This window comes from Mizuhopecten yessoensis, unplaced genomic scaffold (genome assembly GCF_002113885.1).
Source record: "Mizuhopecten yessoensis strain PY_sf001 unplaced genomic scaffold, ASM211388v2 unmap_36194542, whole genome shotgun sequence".
NCBI lineage: Eukaryota > Metazoa > Mollusca > Bivalvia > Pectinida > Pectinidae > Mizuhopecten > Mizuhopecten yessoensis.
Window position 1 is genome coordinate 2838 of NW_018480141.1, and position 19917 is coordinate 22754.

Consider the following 19917-nt stretch of genomic DNA (forward strand, 5'->3'; position numbering starts at 1 on the left):
CGTCTGGCCCGCCACGTGCACGTTGTATTGGTAGCGTTGACAACAGACTGAGACAGAGATACGTATCAGTAAGGAACAAGTAGCTTGCCAAAAGGCAGCTCTGACGCAATTTGTTGCTAAGTATTGATGTTTTCTCGGTTTGAGTTCGAAAGGTTACGTGATTGGTTCCATTCTATGTATGCGTGGCCTATACGTGATGCTTTGCTCGCTGTTCTCAAGGTTCTCTGTTCGAATCCACGCACTCTGTACAGTATTACATTGCATTATTGGTAACAGACTTCGGGTGAATGTGTTTTCCAACAAGAAAGGAAGCAGACAGATATTGTATATTTAATATAATGTACACACATTCAGCTCAAAGTCCTCAGCGTTGTTGATATTTCTTATCAATGGTAGGTATGTATCTGTCGCATTTACCTACTTTTCTTATCCTGATCAACTCAATAGATAAGGACATCTCATTTCAAAAGTAAATATTGAGATTATTTCAACACCGCTAAATAACATTTTAATATCGTTTAAGATAAAACATATTTTTTGAAACAACAACAACTATTTGGGGTTGTCGATTGATAAATTGAGTACCAAGATTGACTTAAGGTATTAGTCCGCTGTGTCTAAAATCAATGTAAACTTACAAAGTTTGTAGCGATTGCCTTAAGTCAATATCACCTGTACCCCAAAGTTTATATCCAAACATCTCAGGACGCCGACAATGGAACGCACAAGACCTTTACTTACGGAATTCCAGGCGTGATTCAGCACGGTGTTACTTCACGGTCCGTGGGCGAGGGATACCTCGTCACACATGTCTTCTTTAGTGCGCGCGCAGATCGTTGGTTTTAAACCAGAACGCAAAAAGTGCATCGTTGAATTTCATTTCATTTTAACAAATACTATTGTTAATAACAAAACGATTGGACAACAGAAAAAGACTAAATAATTACTTTCCAAATTATTGAGTCTTACATAGGTTTATGAAACCAAGACTATATTAACGGTCATAAACTATGTGCTGAGGTCTTTTCGACAATGCCTTCTAGAAAGATGGACGTAACACACGTGTTGATTGAACTTAAATTTGGTATGCCAAAAATTAATTATAATGCACCATACAGCTTAGCAATAGGTTTCCACTTTCCCTATGGTTTTTATAAGTGTCCGTAGTTTTGTGAAGCAGACACTTTCCCTCGGGTTTCGTTGTGTATTTCCTCAATATGTCCGAGAGTGTTGTCAGTCTCGTTTCCTTGAGAAGCGCCAAATTCCAAGCTCCTTTTCCAAGAATTTCTTTATGTACTGTTTAATATCACTACCACTATTTTTTTGTAAGACCAATGTTCTGCCTGACACAATATTACGCTACCTAGAATGAATTGGATTGTTCAACAGATAACGATTTTTCCCGGATTTTGCATAATGAACAACTGAAAGATGAGATGGTCGCAGTTTGAAGTAGTATGTGTAAGAAAGTCATATATGATATAAATTACTAAATAAGAAATATATCTTATACATTCCTGTGTCTCAACTCATTCTAACCATATCCAAGAGTTGTGTAGTGTGTATTGTCACAATCTCAATGCTTTTGTACAATTACTGGTGATAGAGTATTTATAAGTTGCTATAACTTGTTCCCAATCTTTAATATTTGATAGCATTAAAATAAGTTTTACATAATGTAACTACTTGTACCTGTATTTATAAGACCAAAAATTGTCACAAAAGACGCCATTGTTTTTGAAATGCATCCACTTTTTTAGTGTGGATATGAGTTTGAGGTCCGTGAGCTGTATCTATTTGCCGTGAAGCAGTCGTCTCCAATGCTGGAAAATAAATCTATTACAAATTTTCATCGTGACCAAATATTTCCCTGATAATAAATTAACATATTAAAACTCCACAAGTTAGTACATAAGTATTTAATTACACATAAGTTTGGTATCTCAGTTTATTTTTTCCGGCCAAGAACAGTTGAATTATTCAAGTGCCTAACACGTTCTTAAGTTTTGCATTCGATTAAAATCACCTGCCATTTTGTTTGAGTTATCTCGTGTCAGAACTTAATCTTGAAAGTGGCTACAGAATTTTATGTTAGAGAAGCTACGAATATGTACTAGATATATACGTAATAAGTAACACTAAAGTGTGAAAATGAACGATTGCTCGACAGTTCTTTGTCCGTGAGATGTAACGCGGACATATTATGGTTCAACTGTCATAAATACTCTTTGGTGAAACCGATACACAAGTGTATTCAGAGTTTAGATAGCATATTGGCGTGAGAACGCATAAACTAACAATCAGTTAATTGGTCACCTGTTTATACCCGTGTTATGGGTATTCGCGCGACAGAAAGAGAGCTGCTTAAGGTATAAGCAGTTCAATTTATTTTCTTTGTTATGTATTGTTATTTAGCTGTTTTTGAAACCTCTCCTTGCATGAGTGGCGCTTTTATGTCCCCTTTTATACATATCCCTTGGTCATGGTGAGCTGACTGGGGTGGTGTACCTACATTGCGGACCCTCCCTCCTCACGAACCGTCGTTTTGACTGTCATATTTGACACCGTGTAACCTGTATCATGTGTCGTTTGCGGGCCGGGGTTACTCAGCCTTGTCGCACACACACACAAGGCGCGTTGGTGTTACGCTAAGCCGGCCTTATAGTGGCGACCAGTTGTACAGGTATCAGTGTAGGACAACCTACCTGTGACATACGGATGTACTTACCTGTGTCTATCCAAGACATCTAGTTTACTCACCTGGATACAAGATTTGTTGTTTTTTAACCTGGATTTAACTAGATAGTACGGATATAAACGTTTGGTCACCTTGTGAAGTCAGCTGATTGCAATTTTTACCTGGATTTAAACCGATCGTGATGATTAAAAGCTGGGATTACTGATTGTACGATGATAGTATTAAGGATACCGTAGGAAGGGCCAGCTCCAGAGAGGTAAGATCGTCTGTCAGATTAACTAATGTGTATGCCCGTCGATGACAGCCTTAAGCACTAAAGACAATTGAACAAACCGGCGTTTAAGAAAATCTAACAAAAGACAAATAATCGACAAGATTTCAATTGATTTATTAGTTCGGTTTTGTAAAAATACTCACATATCTACGATGTCCTCGTTAATCTGAAAATAACCTCCATCTTACATACTTTACATTTCATGTTTAAATATTGTATTCATATATTTTCACGTTTATATTTTTGTTTGATAATTTGATGGTTTTATAAAGATACATGTATAATAAATAAGTTAATTTGAATAAGAAATTGGCGTAAGAATTTAGATAATCACTTTTTTGTGTAATAACAAACTATATAGCAGTGTTGTTTTCTTTTCTGATAGTACCGAAACATCGGGACGTCTTAAAATGTATTACATGTTTTTAAATGTGAAGTTTTATTGGTGCCCTTGTGCCGAGGATGGCTCGCATATCGCCATATTCTTTGTTTTTATTTTTGTTTGTCATATTTGAAATTTATTCTTCATTTGTTGCAATGTACATTATTAAATTTAGTTCAAATACGCCCATGGTCATATTAATGCAACATGTTATTTTCATGTACATCGTATGTAATTGCATAACGAGGTTAAGAGTCTGATATCTATACAGCAAATTTATATAACATATTAATGATTTTCGAAATCGGAGACAAATATTTAATTTATCCTTTTAAAGTCAAACTCACATTTTACTAAAAGTCAATACATCTGATGTTTTTGAAAGAGAAACCGTGTTGAACTTCGGTAATTTACGACACAAAAGAACACAAATTAAATGGAAAACATTTTTTTTTGACTGAAAAAATATATATATGATATTATGTATCTTGGGGAAACGGGGTCTATAGAAGCTAGGTACCAGGTCTTCCCTCGGTATCCTAAAGTTTATTTTTTTCTTGAGAAAAACGGGTCTTCGCTTCGTATCAGACCCTACCTTCCCTCGGTAACGTTTACATTTTCTTGAGGAATACTGGGCGTGAGTTATGTATCACGTCCAGCCTCACCAGGGGCACCTCTTCCCAACACAGAGTGCGTGTGAATTCTCACCGTCCTTTCATGTTTTGTTTACTCGTTTTTTGGTTTTGTAAATGTCTGGTGCTCATCTTTACTTTCTGTCTGCTCATTTTACCCTTTAATGACAATCTCACGACATCACAACTTACTCATTTACAGATTATAGGTAAAGTTACAGGCAGTTAAAATCTCGTATAATATTATGAGTTTACGCGTCACAGAACTTAAGATTTAAACTATTTTGAAAATGATTTTAAAGGGTATAAATTATTAGTACTTTAATACCTTGTAAAATATAAATATAACCATTTATTTTTTTTACCTTTTCAAGTCGTTCTCCAGTTTTATGCAGAAACAAAAATACAAGTATTATGGGATTTCAGACGTGGGTTATGTTAAAAGGTTATGGTTTTATCCCTTGCATCACTGAAATAGTTGGCGACACAGTTTTGTGCTTACAGTATGCTTGGGTACAGTTTATCTGCAGCTTTGTGAATATGTATATCTTATTGACAAGGTATACCTACAAAGATTTCCATACGTTGTGGTCATGTACACTTATGTACGACTTGGGGGTTTCAAAATGGGGAAGCCGTAGTTTTGAAAGATTGCAAGGTGTCCTGCATGCGGGGCCAGACAGAACCGCCAGATCGCGGTGTATCCCGTGATGTCTGTCTGTGACAGTTTCAGCCGTAAAGCAGTCCCCTTACTGTCAACTTATTGATATCACTAATCAATTATTGACAGGGTTTACAAACTACATATATCGTGCGCCAATATACAACTTGTACATTTGTAGAAAGTGTAGTACTAGGTTATGTATAAATTAACACGTTCTCCCTCTGAAGTGACTGTGAAATGAAATGTACAGGTGCCTGCTGGAGCGTAAAGCCATTACGTGCACGTGTATATACGTATACTCCAGGGAAAATAACTTCATCAATCATCAATTTTAAACGAAATCGTAGCTATTTATTCCGAAACTTTTATTATTTTTCTTTTCTATGTTTTTTTCCTGAGAAATTACGGTAGCATTTGTGAGAGACATAATCATATGTAAATTAGGTGCAGGTGTATATGCGTTTCCACTCATTATATATTTTTCTCCCTTTTTACGAGTTGGATTAGTTTTTACATTGGTATCCACGCCATCAGTCGTTATACCGAACTTCACGCCATCAATAACGCCCATAAAACACCCAGCTTGTGTAGGTAAATTACAACACGGAGTCTGACATGGACATGTGAAGATTGTCATTGTTCCTCAGTCTACCTGGATGTTTATTTACTGTTTATCATACCTGTATAAAAGTCTCAGGTGAAAATAAACAAGCTGTTAATCACAGGTGTTGTATACATTCTTTCTGGTTTAACGTAGGCGGAGTGTCGCGCACAGGACGGTTGTGACTAAACTTTTAACCAATTGACGGACTTCAAAAATCTATTTGCATTAAAAAATATGTCCATTTACCAGAAAAAATATGTTAATAGTATTTGTCCTCCATTATGATAGGTATGATAATATTATGTGTAATTTACTAAATAATTTCATATTGTCATTGAGTGACTGATTAAATTATCTTTCTATCATTGGTTCTTTATACATTGTATTTTAAAGAGATTTTTTTTTGTTTTTAAAAAAATTCTTCAACAGATACCACAGGAATGTCCAATAACGGTCTAGTACACTAAATATTAAGAGATATTTTTAGATACGAATTATACATTCATTTCAACTTAATTACATTTTTCTTTAAAACACGTTTACTTGACAGAAATGATGTACACATGGTCATCAAATATCTAACTAATCGTTGATGTTCCATGTTGTATTGACGATAATTGGGTTAATTGACGATTGTGTTTCCAATGGTGCCTTCATTATCGTCTATTATACTTGTTATTTGTGTGTCAATAATTGAATAATTCATATAGGACCCCTGGTCACTGTCTGTAGTCCTTAGTTTAGACTCGTTACGTTTAAACAACTGACCGTCTACCTTTGTCTATAAATAATTTATATCACACCTAAAGCGGCTTTATTTTATGGTTCCGTTGAAAGACCTTCTCCGTCAGCAGGTTACGTTGGGGTTAATTAGGTTCAGTTCTCACCTGACAGGTATACAGGTACCCTAGTTAATTAGTTCTGTTGCAAGCCTCCAACACAATCAAATTACCTATAACCCAACTATCTTTGGTAACATATTTTTCCTGGCGGTTTTTCATCTTTGAATTTTATTGTGAAGGAGCGTTGTTGATTATCACAGTTGAAAGAGAAAACAAGTTTTGTGTAATTATATGGCTAACAATTGTGTTGTGTGAGTGGACAGGAATGGGGGCCCGAGTACCTTGAGTGAGTATAACTATACTTCCATTGCCTCAATGGCGGAGTATTTTGTGATAGTGTTGAGGAGTTGTGTGTGGGCGGGGCAGTATAATGGATACTACATCGTAACATGCCATGCTGAGAAGGAAATCATCAGACAATTTTCATTTATTTGTCACAAGAGTAACAGGACAATTCATCCAAAACGTCGTATCGCGCTTAAGCCACAAATAAGGGTGTGGGGAGTCCTGGGTTCACGAATCAAAGTTCTGCGGACAAATGAGCTCAGCGTACGGGAATAGGGGTTTATTATCCCTACAGGGGAAGAGGGGGAAACTTCTAATTAGGCTAGAGGATTACTCCGCCCCTGGTCAGCTTAGTCTAGGTGACGATACCCCTGGTCAGTCCGGTTGAGATGACCAGATCTACTACTGCCAGTGTACAGTATAATACTAATCTGTAAACGACTGTCTTATTGTCATACAAATCGTGTCCGTATTTTGTCGAGAGATCTGTGTCACCCAACAATGGCCGTAATCCAAAACGGAGAGTTGTGGTATTGAGGTGTGTCATTGTATGAACAATAACGGACATTTGTATTTGAATTCAAGATTTCAAATAAACATACGCGGTAATCTTTAAAGCTTTTAGCTGAAATTCAATGTTAAATATAAAGAGAAGACTCTTGTGAACATTCGTCGGTTTTATAATCTTATTGCCTATGTTTATGTCATTCATTCATCATCGGTAAAAAGGACGAATATTGCACATCATTCCTTTTATGATTTTAGATGTATACAATACCGATTCGATATAGTAAGGAATACACAGAGTCTATTGTTCTTTTAAATCTATTACACTTATAATACCCTATTGTTATCTGGCGAGTGAAAGGGCCACAGGAGATGTAAGGACAGTTATAGATCTATAAACCTATCCGTCACACAATGTCCTAATGATTCATGGGCGATAACTCCGTGTCCTGTCAGCACCCTGTCGGACGGGAGGAGAACGAGGGGTTTGTGTGTAGGGAACGAACACTGTCGAAACTAATCCGCTCAAGATGCAAAGGTGAACAAATCAAGGGTCTGGGGTCAACACGATTTCCCCTTAAGTGAGGATTAAGGATCACTTTGGGATGTTCTATCTACCTTTATAAGTTGCACGTTTCTCCAGAGATTTGTCTGTGTGATTGATCCACTCACACGCCCGTTATTTAAGAAGACCTTTTGAGCTTTAACAACCAAACATTTCTTGAAGTCTTCAAAACTTTTAATCAGGTACACATATTTTACAGATACTCTACTTGATAAATCAACCATCCTGCCAAAAAAAGTCATATTTTTTGCTGTAAAAATAGTTTAGCTAAGATACGTATACACATTTCAATATGAAAATCATTAAAAATTTAGAAAAAAATCCTTTTATTAATATCTATTACACGGAACGTTTTATCAATATACGGTCTATATAGAATAGTCCGTTAATGGGACGGTATATATCATAGATTTAATCATATGTGTTCGCACCTGAATGGGATAATTATGTGTATCGGCCTTATTTCACCTGAAGCAAACTACTAACCTCACCTGGGTCACTAAGTATGACCGTTAACACATTGTGTTGGGAGTCTGACCATAATCTACCTGTAAATCCTACCTGTAAACTTTTACCTGTGATTAATGACTCCGTGACACCATCACTTCCTATCTGTCGCTAAAAGCTAAAATATGCAAATAGCTTCTGATGAGATCGTATTTCATTACTCGATCAGGTCTAATATCAAACAGACCCAACCATATGTAAAATCCGAAACCACTAAATCTCTTTTGGTCTATTTTAAGGAAATAGCATCATCGGAAGATGTGGTATATAAAATACGTCAAGAAATTACGAATTTCTGACAGTTCAGTTTTCTGTCAAAACTGTGAATTTATTGAGAGAAATCTAGATTATCGCGTTATATTGCGTCACCAAACTTCCAGACTTTGGGTTACACAGCTTTCACAATGATCAACAATCAAGTCAAAATTATTTTTTTTAATTTGAACAGAAGAATTTTGCTTTATTAGTCCCAACAAATTTTATTGGAACAGAACATTTTATTACGACCTAAAAATAACAAGAACGACTTTTAAAGTAGTTCTTTGGTAAATTTGTTTCAATTACTACGACTTCCATTTCGAATTTATCTCTGTGCCAAGCCCTTTGTAAAATGACAAAAAAAATAAATCTTCTAAACGCTTGATCCTGAAGCAAGCACTTTCTTTTACTGCCGAATGACAGCAGATATCTCCCAATTTCAAAGTGACACTTTTGTTACGAGAAGATGGTTTCACAGAATTCGTTCCTTTCCCCCTTTTATACTGTACTAAATCATCGATGCTAGTTTATAATACAAATGAGGATTTCAAATGACACTTTTGTCACGAAAAGATACATAAACCCTTCCTTGCCTTTTACGCATCGTAATGTTCCACGCTAGCTTTACCTCAGTAAGATAGCATCTTGACGACAGCCCGTAGATATCCCCGGGGCTTATACGTTTGTGTCCTATCTAATTATTGGTGTACAATCTACGACACACACTGCCATCATTAGCTCCACTTTCACGGACTTACCTGGGTATGAACTCAGACAGGTGTATGATAGTGGGTTTGTTAGTTTTTGTAATGAGTTTGTGTACCTGCGTTTGTTTGCCAAGTATTGTTACCTTATCCCTTACACAAACTTTATGTGTCTCCCTACATTACTCAGATTATCTTTTGAAATTGAAATTTTACTTTAACTTAAAATAATTACTCAAATTTCATTAAAAAAGATGTTTAGAAACAATATCGGCTCTGCTGTTTGTCCCGTATAAGCGTTAACTCAGCACGTTTACTATCGGTAGCCCCATCACGCCCAAACGCCGATACCTGTGGCGTACAGTCGAAAACGCACGAAGCTGGCTCTTAAAACTGTCCAACGCCTCATATGATGTGTTTCATTAAGAAATACTCTGTCATGCACCATCAAATCTCTTGTTCGAGGAAATATAAATAAATTCCCCAGACAACGTTTAATAGTTCTATCACTGTTTTGATCTTCCACCTAATCTTCTCCAACGAGCGGAGCATTCTTTATGTGCTCTGTGTACAGGTATACAAGTCGTAGAGACGTGATCTGTATAACCTATGTGTTCTATGTAAAAACAGATGTATTAGATAAACGTTGAACTAGGGCTAAGTCAGCGAAGCAGAACATTCTGTTTATTTTGAACATAAACAAAAAAATCCGATCGAGATTAGTACGTAACCTTTGTTGTACGTTGTCCTAAGCAATCTCTTTATTGCTGAGTATTTGGTACATTTTGTTGAAGATTCGGGTCCAATTAAACAAGACAGTTCAAATAAATGAAACGATTGTGTGTAATTATGTATTCAGCACACATGATGGATACACAAGAGGTCTCTATGGTCACTGGGCGCACTTTGTCTCCACGGCCCTCTCTTCGGCAAATGGTTGCCTTGGCGACCAGCCTCGCTAGAACTTTTCCGGGACATCCTTGACCTGTTGTTGACAGTGTTACGGCACAATGATTTAATTACATGTTTTATATGGCATTGTCTTGTGACCTACGGTCCCTATACCAGTTACTATGTTAATTTATACAATGTTGGGACACCTCGTCTAATGTATTTTGTTTATTTGTCGTTGCAGGTTGACCTCCGCACTCAGAGCTCTGCATTGACACGGCAGATGTGGCTACTTTATGTTACATTTGAGGATTTTGTCTGCTTGAAGCATCCTAACAAGTCCAAGGAACTATTGACAACCAGTATTGATATTGACGCCTACATTTCTCTTGGCAGCAGTCCTGTGAGAAAACCACAACCGGTTACAAGCACGCCGAAGAAAAAAACCACTCGATCAAAACGAGTTTTGTGTGAGGATTTTAAAAACCAAGTTGGATTTAAACCTATTCAAGCTAAAGCGCGGTGCCCCACTCTTGTAGATAAAGAGGCGAATAACAATAGGAGGTACAGCACTAGTGTTTCCTATCAGATAGCTAAAATACAGTCGATTGTGAAGATTGAAACGCGAAACAAAACCAAGAACAATCGGCAGAAACTCGAGCTTGATGGTTCTAAAGTCGTAAATTCAATGGAGATTGGCCAGTCCGATCAGTGGAATCGCGACCGAGATAGAATGCACGATTTGAGAGAAGGGCGCTTCGCTAGTGTGGGGAGCACAGCCCAAGGTGCATGTAGATCACCGAGATGTGTGAACGCTACTGATAAGGCTGTTAATTCGCGGGCCATTGTCTCGGGAGCAGTGACGGAATCACACGGGGTATTGTTACGCGGAAGTGTACCGCGACAGAGCCAGAACAGTAGCACACTCGGTCCAAACAATGGCCGGGTTCGGCGTTACAATCCGCAGGTCGGGATGGAAAATAGGTGTCCCAGTCACACTGATCGTCTTAATCAGTCCCTAGATCAGATACATGCTGTTGGTCGGTGTGTAAGAAACCCTGCACGGGTCGAAACAACTCATAGTGGACCGAGAATTGTGAACGTGCGGGCTCTCCAAGCCATTACAGACAACGCTCTGCGCGAGGATCCTTGTATCACCAATAAACTCAGCGTCCAGAGCAAGTGTTGGAACTCTCTCCGTCTACAGGGCATCCTGCCGCTGGACAACAGTCGCTTTGACTTTGACACTGGACTTATGAGTGATCGCATCATGACGGACCCATTACGTGTATCAGTTAGACATGACATCTCATTTAATTCACAAGATGGCGGATACTTAAATCCACGACCAGACAGTGTTGTGCCAAGGAGCAAACCCCCACAAACACTTTCACTGGACCGAGTTAATATGGCTGGACGATCGGACAAAAAAATTACGTCGACACCGGACGATTCCGCTCATGACGTCAGTGAGGATATTTTTCATTCTAATGAATCGTCACCCGTTACGATTTCAAGTGGATATGAAAGCGATTCCCTCCACACGTGTGAGGCTGATATTGACCACATTTTCTATAAACGGAATAAAGCCAACAACGCGCGTACCAAGGCGGAGAAAATGGAGGGAGATAACGAGCCATTGACGGACTACTTTTCAATGTCTGACTCTAATCTTAACGCGGAAGTGACTGCGCCCCCTAACGGGGACATCACTCCCACTTCCTTTCCTCAGACTGTCCTTTCAGGGATGTCAGACAATAAAGGAAAAGATAATTCTGTGCCAAAGGATTTAAAAGCTAATTCCAAATGTCGGAAGCTGAAGCAAGATAAAGTGCCTACACCCCAGCAGGGGAATAGTGCTGTGTTTTCTCCTAAAGAGAGAAACAGTTACCAGCTGACTAAGGTAGCAAGGTCAATGTTCGAGATAATCCACGACCTTCAGAACGAAGAAAATGCAGCTGAAGGTAAAAAGAAAGGGAAGAAACCTCGCAGAAACACGCCTCCTTTAAAACCCGAAAGGTTGATAGGAGACAACCCCAACATTCCTTCGTCATCATCAAGCGATACCACTCCTACTAACACATGCACAAAAACAGGTCTGGGTCAAGAACAATTTCAAGGTAAAAGAAAAGCCCAAAACCAAAGTGACAATACATTTTCAAACGTGAATCGGGTTCCCCAACCTAAACATTTCGACAGAGTGGTTGGCAATCCGCCGAAGGTGTCAGTACGGTGTTTAAGGCGCCCCCTTGGGGCAGATCCCTCTGACTTTGACCGCCATGCGGCACTGCCACATTCAGACAGTGCACGTGCTTCAACAAATGAAAATCCTCCAACAAGTGTTGGACAAACGAGCTATTTGGAGGAGGACACTAGTGCTGCAGTTAATGACAATTCAACAGTGCATTGGGAGGGAAGCGGAAGTGATGTGCACCCTTTTCACCCAAAGGTACCCGAAAACGCGACCGATCCTCACGTGGCCATGATCAATCAAAACTGGACTACCAATATAAATGACTGTATGCCTTATGCTACGACACGGCTTCCTGGGTGTCAAACACCTAAAAGAGATCCCGAGGACAATCACGTGTACGAAACAATACCTGGGGATGAAATGCTGCCCTACGAAGAACACATGCGCCTGCGCATGAATGGTATTCCGGTAAAGTTGCAGCGTTTACACCCAGACTGCCCTTTTGTGCCGTACCATCCTCCCGCTCTCCCCGCGAGGAATGATAATAGAATGCCCAAGTCTAGTGCCTTTATGAACTCCAGTTTTATCATGCATACTCAACCCTTTGTGCCTCAGAACCTCATACAGTGTCCAAGAAATCCCAGGACACATTCACAATCATTTGTACCTCAGTTTACGTCACTTCAGGCTAATCACCATGGGGTGCTGTTAAACGCCCCGCAACAACAGAATATTAACCAAATGGGAGTAAGTGGCACGTGTGCTTCGTCTGTCAGTATCAATTCTTCCAAAAAACAACCAAAACAACGTCCGACGTCACAGGAACTTCCGGTTAGACCACATTGTTATAAGCAAAAACGTCCCGTGTCAGAACAATTATCTCAAGCACACAAAGCTCCTGCTCAGCGGCGTCTGCAGCTCTTACAGAAACAACAGCTGATTAGACAGCAACAGCAGCTGCAACTGCTCCAACAAAAACAGGAGTTAGATAAGCAGCAGAAAATATTGCAACAAAAACAGCAACAACATGAGAAACAACAGCATCAAAAACAACAATATTTACTAATGCGGGACTTTAATTCTAATGTTCCAGAAAGGGCTAGCTTTAGTGTGACGTCGACACATCACCATGTCAACAAGTCAAGGTCAAGGGCAAACTCATGGGACGGTTATGGCAGTTTGGATCTCCGCAAGATAAATGACAACATGTCTTTGAGTAAAGGAGCATCCAAACTATCGACCTCTGACCTTTTGGATTATATTGATGACATCAAACAACCTCCACCGAAACGACGGGAAAACTTCTACCTTCTTCTGTCGAACAGACAAAACCGTGCTGATTTCTCGGAATCATTAGAAATCGAATCTAAACTGAAAGACTTGGGAATTAATGTGAATCAGGTAAAGTGTGGCGAGTTTGTGGATGAGGATGGTTACACGACCATGGACGGTCCGCCATTAGACTTTTGTATCGAGACAGGACCTCAGTTTCTTCAATCTACTTACGTGTGATGAAAGCCATCATGTGTTTTGTAGGTTTTGTCACCTCTATCACATACAAATCATACACATTTACCTTGTGCAATTTTTGCCACTTGACAAATACGTGCAATGACGTCACTTGGCATGACAAATGGATGCTTTTGATATTATTTATCTGAATAGATAAAATACCACCGTTTTGTTACTGATACTGATCTCAAAATATTTTACTGCATTTCGTATGAATTTCGTTTGTGAGAGATGTATGACCTTGGGAATATGCAATTAAATAAGATTTTCGTGGCTGTAAAAATAATATTTAGCATTATCTTTGGCTTGTCACGTGACCTTTATTGAAATAAGTGTGTGATAGACTTTCGACCTCGGCTGTACACAAGGAGAGGCTCAGTCGTTATGACCGGCAGGGAAAAAGTGCTGACTTTCATTCACCTAACATAAGCTTGTCTCGAGGAACTCTTTAATCTGTCTTAACTCGAGTCGTAAGACCATCAATGAAAACAGACCCACAGATTACAAGATAGTAACACTGAAAAGAATCATTTTAAAACTAGTGCTCAAAGTTTTAAATGTGTACTTTTGAATTGAAACTGACTTTATGAACAGCAGAGCCGGAGGGAAAGCTTACTTTTACATACAGGACTTGACTGTTTATCCTTTTGTTTCCTGGATGATTTAAACTGCAGTAGGTAATTAAAGTCAAACGGTTTAAGCAGAGAGCTACGTGAGGTATAAGCCAAGTAGACCCGTTTGTGACATGATCCAACATGTGATCTGTGGGAATGGGCGCTACTCGATTGGTGTGAGAGGGAAAAGAATTATTATTTATGAAAGAGAGTGGACATTTCGAAACTTCCTTAAAATGATTGTTTGATATGGCATGTTCATATACATTTTTTTTACAAATGTATGAAAATGATTAAAAATGTTAATTAATTTTGTTCTGGTGTGTCATCATTTGGATAATTAATTATAATTGTTGTTTTGGAGTACCAACTCATGTGACATTCACATGTAAAACCTGACTTAGCTATTGACTACCGTATGGAAACAAATTTTACTATCAGGATACATAGGATGCATCACATTTATTCAATTTAGAAAATAATTACATGGTTGCAGCGTTCAGATTAGACGATAAACAAACATACAACGATTGTAAGTAGCTCAAGGGCTATTGGTATCGCTAACAGAATCATAAGCAGCACACTTGTCAGCTTCAAATGTTCGGTCTTTTGATATAAAAATAGAAAGGTTTTCAAGATGACTTATGGGGAAAAAACTATTTTGAGACTTAAATGTGTTATATTTAAGGACAAGAGACACGTATCTGAGCCGGATGAGATAAGATCCGTCCGTACTAAAACTAAAACATCTCGGGAAGCTTTCTAAAAATATTCCTTATCCCTGGTTGCCTAACCTCATTTGACCCCATATTGGCTTCATCAGAAATATGTCGTCACGTTTTTATCTTTCATCTACTGTCTGCTCAAATACAGACTAAAACACCTACACAGTCGGAAACATCAGCGACATGCTCAAAGTCAGACTCTGAAATGTTGAAATTTGGCAGCATGCTCAAATACATACCTGGAAACAGGGACGGAGACAAGTTTGTTTTTCGAGATTTTGAGATGAGATTTGTGAAGCAAGAACATTGCATTAGCCAAACTTCAAAGATAATCAAGATTTGAATTAACCTTGTAAATGCACCGCATCCAGCTCGTATAATTTACTTCTTTTTGTGATACCTCTGTCATTCTCGGCATCAAAGGGGAAAACAAAAACATGAAAATGTAAGCTTAATAAGTGTGAATATTTATACCAAACGACCTGTTTTGAAGACTAAGATGTTCGATCTGCAAACTGATGCAATCGAATTCAATGATAAAAAGGGTTGTTAAGGTTTGTCGTTTTTGTACTGTAGTCAGCACCATGTGACGACAGTGACCAATTACAATAGTGTAAAGCTTTAAGACGGAGTAGTCTCTAGTTTCTCACTGAAACGTCACATCACATGCAACCATGGTGACTAGAACAAATAACATTTCACCCGAACCAGTTCTACCAAATGACTGCGTAGACATGTGAAGACGTAAAACAAATGAGAGAAGATGTGGAAAGATATCAAGTATATGATCCAAATATTAGGACAGCATCTATTCAGTCCTGAATCTGCAAAACATATTTGTCTGATAAAGTTCTAAACAAACCACGAGATTCAGTGAACCATCATTCTCTAAAGCTGTTGCAACCTTACCAACATGGGTCATGTCAACTTATAACGCTCGGCGACATGTTTGAATTCACAACACTAAGGTTCAAAGTTCATGCCAACCTCCTCTGTCTGGCACATCACACATTGGACTAGGACCAGTATTGCACTTCTCATTGCGACCGTATCAAAAACTCTTGACTCACCTTTTAGCGCTACATTCTCACGTGTACTGTTATATTATAATTAACACTTAAAATGCATTACAGATTCAACAACAATTAAAATGGTTTACTGTAATTCAACATTTTGTTAACATGACTCACATAAAAATTCAGGTATTCTTTTAATCCATTGAAAACAGTACGATCGGAGATGAACAAAATTCAAACCGAACTTTTTCGATAATCATACTACACTGTAGTTAATTTATCGCCTTCTTTATGAAATAGAATATAAGCTTACATTCTTACACAATGCATGGGACCACACCAGTGTTTTATAAATATATATTCAATCGCCAAATCTCAGAAAATGATGATCTGAGACAAAAGACTTACATCGCACTCCTTGTGTACCTCGACAATGATACCCTTCAAGGTTTGGGCGTTAAAAGCATGGCAAGCTTTCCTATTCATTGACGGAAATATCAAAAATTGTATATTTCAGAAACATCTGGAAAATTTAAAACAATTATTGTAATTCTTTGTCATTAGATAAAAAAAAACTTGTACCCGATAAATGTTTTGTTTTGTTTTAAATTTTCGGAAATATTAGAAAATATATTAGATAGAATATTTCCGTTTATTTATCGTAAAACTAACCAGGCTTTAAACAATTGGGTCCTGGTTATTTGAACAAATCTATGTTAAACGACGGAATCTTTGCTTGACAACTTGAACAATCGCTTGGCGCGATACTTTACGGTAAATTAGCAAGCGTGAAGTGTGGAGAGACAATGGAAGAGCAATTAAAACAACGTCTAATGTCCTTGGCAACTATTCTAAACATTTAAAGTTTAACATAAGGAAATTTGGTCTCACACAAAAAGCGATGTTTTAACAGTTTAAAACACAAAATGCTGTGGAAAGGTCATTATTATACTGATAAAAGGAACACTTTTAAATCACGAAATCTGGGGGATCGTTAGGTGAAATAAATGGTTTTACCTCAGATAACGAAAACTGAATCTTTTCATTCGTTAGACACGACAACGTGTGAAGATAAACACCTTTCAACACCACAAATTGGAGGCAATTATTTGAAACCTTAAACAGCTACTTAAGCATAGTCCAAACAATTATAAACGATGAACCAAATATAACTTAGCATTCCGGAAAACAAAACAACAGTATTGTTTAAAAATTTAAATATTTTCTAAAGTCAAAAGAAAGGCAATGGTTTTCTTTATATAGAGAGCAAACGATCTCTATTGCTGGCAGGAGTTCGTTTATTACCATTGGCATATTTAACGTTAATCATCATATCTTTAAGATGATTTACACAATACAGTGACGGTTAGTACAAGAGTCCTTAACATACAACCTACCATATGTGTGTCCATGTAAACATGAAACATGATCTAAACACAGAGTTAGTCATCGTATACATTATAAAGGATTTTTAATCAAAGACAAAGGATTAGGATAAAAAGATCCCTGTCGATATATTGAAATAGATTATAAAACAACTATATATGTTACATATATATATGCCAGACGTCATTCTCCGAGTCAGCGTAGAACTGATTTGACAACATGAAAGCCAGGGCCGATTAATTCATGCACAAATGTAATCAAGATATTAATGATCTATTCAAACGTTTGCCAAATGTGAGTCTTATTTCAAACATCATCAAAGTCGGCATTCTGAACGTTTTATTAACTATGAAAAAAATAATTACCAGGAACAACAATCTCACGGAAGATTTTTCTTTTCAGCACATGTTTTGGATATGTCACAGACATATTGTGCTGTCCTAAGAATACCGGGTATGTACATGATATTTACATATATCAAAGGCTGTACATAATATATAGCCCTGAGGATAGCGTTTCGACCACAAGGCAAGGCACGCTCTGACACAAGTCTCGTATCGTAGTCATGCTGGTTATGGCGACTGCCTGTCTATTCTTTAAAGGTTTTATATTCGGGAGGAAAACCGCAAAAACATGGGTCGTCACCATTGACCATTAAATACATTGAATGTTTAACGTTCGCCAAAGTGCCATAGTTTTATTTAAATGTATAGTAAGGTAACCTATATTTATCTGATAACATCAATTCGATATAAAATAAAGATGAATAGAAAAATATTTACGCTTAGTTGATTTCACATAAATTCTTTAATGTCAAACATATCTAAAATCAGTAATAAGTTTTTATATGAATGCATTTTTTAACTTGCATTCAATGACACAGAAGCGGTTTTTTGTCACTGTGTTTTATTTAATTTAATTCAGGAACTAGCTTTACAAAAGAGAGTAGATTTACTAGTAGTCCATTTGTTCATAAAACTTTCCACCAAAATTGTGGTTTTATTCAACAGTGCATGGCGAGAGTAATCCGTTTTAAACTGCCACGACACTGCCCGAAGCCTGTTCCTAGCCTTATCCCGGCCAATGTTTACTCAGATGGACTGTTGTTATTCTCACGGGACTGAAGAAGTCACTTTCTCAGGAACAGTTCCAAAACCACCTGCATTCCGCTGCTGTTTGCCAAGTCTCTGACAGACGGCGCGTTAAGTTAGGCAAACACGGGTAACGAGTCTACTGCGATTAGGACGGCCAAGGAAAGGTATTAATCTGGTGACTGTACCCGACAAGTTGAAACAGTAAGATCGGTGGGAAAATACACATAATCCGACTTATCCAAATCTGTCCGATTAGGATCGGAGTACACGGGCGAATTTGTAGTAATATCATAAGATATAAAACTGGTGAGCTTACACTATGAAAATTGCACAGACCTTCATGTCAACGGCATGCAATAAATACTACCCCCCCAAAAAGTCAACCATATTATAAAAAAATGCAATAAACTTTGGCTCTTAAGTAGAGAATGAATCGACTCAGAAAGAATGGTTGACATGGAAGAATAACGAATAACAGAAAATTGAAAGTGACGCCAAAGCTAACAAGTTTATGATATGTATCATTGTCGAGTGCTAATTAGTTCCTGTGTGGACTGGGATATGTATATCCTTTCCCAGTCCACACCCACACACCTCTCCCCGGGGTACTGCACGTGATTGAGATGTGACACCTCCCTCACCTTCCGAACGAGCAGGGTTACGCGGCATTACAGGACGTTTTCACAGACGAGTACCTTGTGTTGGCAAAGTACTGGCAAAATCTGGCCACCTCTCTGATGCAAAACACACAAGCTCTCAGCGGGTGCAATTTTATTCCAGTCATGTAAAGGAGGTCACCTTGCATATTTTGTAGTCATCAATCAATGTTACAAACTTATAAATACATATCTGCAAAACAATGACAGGTTGTCTACTTTCTCAGCCACTGCATTGAGACCCGTGTCTAATTTAAGCCGTCCAGAAACTCATATTTAAGATACACATCTTTGGAATGTGAGGTTCTTTTATTTATGAAACACAATCATAAAATTGCAATTCTCCAAGCTGACAAGAGTTATGTGTTTTTTTCTTCAAATACGACTCCTGTTTTGTATTGTTGTCAGATATTTTAATGAAATTATACCTGGGTATCTCAAATACTGCATCACAATACAGATAATTCGATCGTTAGGATATTCTGTTACTATTATCATTCAATAAGTAACACAAAGTATTTTGTGTGTAACATGCGATAACCCCTCCATCCCTGTACTAAATCACACCGAGTCAATAGGTAAAATAAAAAATAGTTCTTCGTGCCATAGAAGTAGAGCCTTTTGATGGCATATCACTGATGTTGCTTTCTGTTTCCTGTATACACGAAGCCTATTCATTAACGTGTTGGTGATAGGGGTTTCTTGAAATATTAGGTCTGATTTTCACTATTTACGTGAAATACTAGTTTAAGTATAGAATATCTGTTGTAGCTTGTAAAGGTTTTTATAGGCACCTTGCCCTTTTCGCTGTAGTCTACGTACGTTTTAAACTCTTTTAACACGGATTTTTCATTCTTTTATGATAATTAATAATAATAATTTGAGGTTCTTATATACCGCTTTATCA

The 19917-nt window shown here is 37.8% G+C and overlaps 1 protein-coding gene across 1 annotated transcript; it reads left to right on the top strand.

Annotated features, from left to right (window-relative positions):
- Positions 1-2676: 2676 nt before the first annotated feature.
- Positions 2677-14437, top strand: LOC110443949. The gene is made up of 2 exons (XM_021488408.1): positions 2677-2954; positions 10058-14437. Exon 2 carries the CDS (start codon positions 10097-10099, stop codon positions 13517-13519), a length of 3423 nt encoding a protein of 1140 aa, XP_021344083.1. The 5' UTR covers positions 2677-2954; positions 10058-10096; the 3' UTR covers positions 13520-14437.
- The last annotated feature ends 5480 nt before the right edge of the window (positions 14438-19917 follow it).